Genomic DNA, 4,766 nt, shown 5'->3' on the forward strand with positions numbered 1-4,766 from the left:
GATAAACAGAAGAAAAGAACCAACCAGCGTTCTTACAATTCAATTTCAATTCAATTTTATTTGTATAGCACCAATTCATAACAGAAGTTCTCAGGACACTTTTTAAATAGAGCAGGTCTAGACCATTCTCCTTACAAACTTTAATAAAGAGGGTGACTGATGACTGATGACTGGTTACTAATTAATCGTCACTGGTTACTGGTTACTGGTCACTGGTTACTGTCACTGGTTACTGGTTATTGATAACTGATTACTGTTTACTGATTAGTTGTGTTTTTCTGTTTATGTTTAAGAATGCTATACAAATAAAGCTATTATATTATTAATAACATTAATAATAATAAAACATATTAGTGTTCATCCTGTGTTAAACTCTCTGATAGAGTCGTCTGTAGACAGAAATCTCTGAGGACACAAACCAGCTACATTACGGATCTGCTGCCACACATGAACTTGAACTCATATCTGTGTGTGTGTGTGTGTGTGTGTGTGTGTTTTCTGAGGATCACATTGCGATTTAGATGCCAAGTAACTTGTAACTTTAAAACCTCCATATGTGCTGCAGTCACTTCTATGTGCGTCTGTGCAGTCTGACTTAGGTTTGCCTTGGGACTAAGGATCCATTCATTAGAGACAAAAAAACGTGTCCCAATTAGAAAAAAAAGCTAATTTTAAAAGGTTAGGGTGGCAGCATAAACTTTACACATTTTTGGATTCTAAATGTGTAAAATTGTATTGCTTTAAACATATTTTAATTGGTGGAGTTTAAAATTCAGTTTTCAAGCTCAACTTCAACTCAGAGGCATCCACCCAAGGACTAGAATAGAAGAGCTCTGATTCAATCTAACTGCTTTCAAAGGACTTCTGTGGACCACAGGGCATTCTGGGTAGGCAATGAGGGTAACTGTTTAGTCTTTCATTTTGTCATGGCTGACAAAAACACCCAACTGAAATAAAACCTTAATTAGGTCTGTTGATCATTGTAGTGTGTGGCAGTAGCATTGAAGCTAACGGTTAGTTACATATCTAGACTCGGCCACAAATGTGGTTTCACTAAATGTTGTTCAAAACTTTCAAAGCTTTACTAAGTACTAACAGATACTGAATCTGTCAGAATGAATCCTGAAAAATGCAAATGTTTCAGCTAACATGAAGAATATTTATATCTGATGGAATAAAATGAAACATTAATAAACTAATATTCAGGTGTAATGATAGTATACATAATACTGACATATACTGTGTCTATAATGTACAAAAAAGATACTTTGTATAATGCTTATGACACATATATTGTGTTTATAATATATATAAGAGAAATATATACTATACTGAAAATGTGTGTTTATGACTCATACAAGGTCAACATTTTAGTTTCTAAAGCTCCTAACTAATATAACATCTGAGTATATGTTAGCAGCTAGTAGCAAAAATGTTTAAGGTAGCTAGCCATTAGCTCCTGTGTAAACACGGCTGCAGCACAGAGATCTTTAGCAACCAGATATGTGTGATAATCCATTCATATTAAAGCTTTTCCGAGTCAGGACCCGCACTCGCATACATACTATCCTGAACTGAAGCTAGCAGTGCTAATCTGACTAGCTAAATGCTATTTCCTCTGGCAGGATGTTAACCTTTCAGTGTGACCCTGCTCAGTTAGTGGTTAGCCTGGCCACAGTCACACTGGGCTGAATTAGACTGCAGCAGTTGTTAATATCTGATCCCTGATCAGCTTGTTGAACAGTCAGTCGGCCTATAAATACTGAGTCTGCTGGCTTATCTTAAACTCTAACCCCAATTTGTGTCCTGGAGTCAACGTTCTGTTTTATTAAACTGAACCTGAACCTCATCGCTCTTTAAAACTATTAACAGTCCGAGCCACAACATGGCTGCTGCAGTCTTAACATCACAAACAATCCTCCTGAACTCATCCAAGAAACAGACAGACACTTCCCAGTAACACTGACAGACACCTGTCAGTGCTCCCACTACAATCCAGTGCTCCCACTATAATCCAGTGCTCCCACTATAATCCAGTGCTGCCACTATGATCCAGTGCTGCCACTATGATCCAGTGCTCCCATTACGATCCTCCTTCTTTTAAAACTGTTTGTTCTGTCAGTCTGAATAAGTAACCCTAACCCTGTTCATGACAGAGAGTTTGGTTCATCCTCACTGAAGTTGTAAACATTGACATGTACTTTGACAGAAGGGGGAGGCCCTTATGTAATCTGTGGGGCCCTTGAGTAATTTGCCCGGCTCTCCACACTGAGTCTGTTACAGTCCACTAGTTGAATGGTCAGAATGTTTACAGTTTGTCTGCGGTCCCGTTACAGCAGTTCCTCACAGTAACAAAGTCTTGGGTTCGATTCCCAGCTGGTGTTAGAACCTTCCTGATTGCATGTTCTCCCCACGATTAGGGTGGTTTAGTTAGTTTTTTTTCCAGTCAGTACAATAAGTACAGTGGCTGTCCACGGCTCCCAGTACACAACGGATTCAATTGAATCCATCTGTATTGTTGCTATGGTTACCTGTGATTTAAAAAAGATTAAACGTAACTATTGAGATTTAAACCTTACAAAATGAAACTGAACACAAACATTTTGTTGAAACATTAAATAAATAAAAATAGTTTTAATAATGTCATAGAGCGAGCGAGAGAGAGAGAGAGAATCACTTTAACAGCACCGCAGCAGGTGTACTACAGACACACACGCACACACACAGTAAAATAAACCAGAAATCTTTCGATTGAAACTTCTTAGGAGCAGACACAGAGTCCTTCACACAAACACACCATTCATTATCTACACACACACACTAAAATATGACGGTACAGTCTTACCTGATTCTGTTTGTTTAATCCAAAATAAATCCAATAAATGTCTGTCTGTCTGTCTGTCTGTCTGACTGTGTGAATCTCTCTCTCTCTTGCTTTGCGTCTCGAGTGAAACCTGAGAGGTTAGGTAGTGTGTCATCACACACACACACACACACACACACACACACACACAGTCACATGTCCATTACTTCCAATCCCACCCTTTTTCAAATTAAATCCATAATTATACTAATTAATTGTCTAAAAGAAGTATAATCAACAACCTCAAGATAAAGATTTAAATGAATTATTTAATTAATAAAATATGTTAATTTGTTGACAAGTTCATCTGAAACCTTCCAGCAAACCAGAATAGATCACTGTCAGTATCCATGGAATGAATCAGCCTGAAAACTTAAAATCTGAACCAGATTTTCCTGGACTTTATTCAGAAGCACTGACTGCAAATTAATGATGAATGTAGTAATGTAGTGTGTTGTTAGTAGTGGGTAGTATTTAGTGTGTAGTATGTAGTATGTAGTATGTAGTCTGTATTCTGTAGTCTGTAGTGCATAGTGTATAGTATATAGTATATAGTTTGTAGTGTGGTGTTTGTAGTGTGTAGTATGTACATGCTCCTAGACACTTTCTGGGAAGTTGATTTTGGGTGTGACACTTAATCAGCACAATTCAACACCCAAAACCTGACCAAATCTGGAAACCACAACTGGGCCACAGTTGGCTGAAGACCATAGCTGAGTACAGCTCAGCTGACTACCTGGGTAGGGGAGCCAAACTCAGCACACACGGGCAGTGGAACAAGATAATTACACTGTTCCACTCACTGGACTGAAAAGAAATGCAACCACAACACTGTTTAACATGCTAATACGTTTTATTGTATTCTTAACAAGTGGACAAAAACAGCAGGTATCTTAGATTGAAGAAAGAGAAGAAAGTAGTGACCAGGGCAAACCAGGAACTTCTTTGACTCCAACCTGAAACAGACAGATTGGTTTTGTACAGAAGTAAACAGATTGACTGACTACTGATATTTAATAAACAAATTGACACTCACATGTTGTTTCAACCAGCCATGATGTGCTTGACAAAAGCTGTAAAATAAACAGTTTATGTCAGTCATTATTTGACAGGTCTGTTTGTCTGTTTACTGACTGTTTGTTACCTTCATAGTTAATACATCCATTAGCGTCTTCCTGTCCTGCCAACAGTTTGTCCACTTCTTCCTCTGTCATCCTCTCTCCTTTTAATAAACACACATTCAAACACACAATGTCTGAGGATGCATCTTCATGTAAATAACAATGAATAAGAAAGCAATGAACACAGGACAACAGTTAATATTTTGAACTACTTCAGTTCACAAAATATCTACACCTAAAATCCAATCAGTGCTTACCAATGATGTAAGTCTGATTTCATCTACGTTCATCTTTGGAGTTCGGTCTAGACCTGCTCTATTTGAAAAGGTGGTCCTAGACTAACTTCTGTTATGAATTGGGCATATACAAATAAAATTGATTGAAGTTCTACACTTCTTGTGCATGCTTTCATGGTTAATCAACTTTAAGTCAATTTGTTCAGGGGCAGGCATGTCTCATGTTGCTGGTCCTGCATAGCCCAGGAGTGACCAGAACATGTCTCAGCTCTGCACCCATCACCATCCCGTTTCCTTCTTTATCAAAAACTCTGAGGCCTTCCACAAAGTCGTCATGCGTCCCCTGTTAACACACATAATGAATATTAGTATTAAATGACCTTTGACCTCTGACCTGTGTAAGGAAACCATTTATCTTACTTTGTCTTTGGATTGAGCCACATGTTGCAGCATTGGCAGGAAGGTCTCAAAGTCCACCAGTTTACTGTCCACGTCTGTTAAAAAGAGAAGACACACATTGTCATGTGATATTTAAAAGCTGAACTC

The 4,766-nt window shown here is 38.1% G+C and overlaps 1 protein-coding gene across 1 annotated transcript in view; it reads right to left on the minus strand.

Annotated features, from left to right (window-relative positions):
- Positions 1 to 3,695: 3,695 nt before the first annotated feature.
- Positions 3,696 to 4,766, minus strand: part of myl4 (myosin, light chain 4, alkali; atrial, embryonic) — a 5,604-nt gene continuing 4,533 nt past the window's right edge. The window contains 5 exon segments of the mRNA XM_035654277.1: positions 3,696 to 3,819; positions 3,900 to 3,936; positions 4,008 to 4,085; positions 4,458 to 4,563; positions 4,641 to 4,714. Of these exon segments, the coding sequence (XP_035510170.1) occupies positions 3,908 to 3,936; positions 4,008 to 4,085; positions 4,458 to 4,563; positions 4,641 to 4,714 (287 nt within the window). The 3' untranslated portion in view covers positions 3,696 to 3,819; positions 3,900 to 3,907.

This window comes from Morone saxatilis, unplaced genomic scaffold (genome assembly GCF_004916995.1).
Source record: "Morone saxatilis isolate NCDOM2014 unplaced genomic scaffold, NCSU_SB_2.0 Contig14, whole genome shotgun sequence".
Lineage (NCBI taxonomy): Eukaryota > Metazoa > Chordata > Actinopteri > Moronidae > Morone > Morone saxatilis.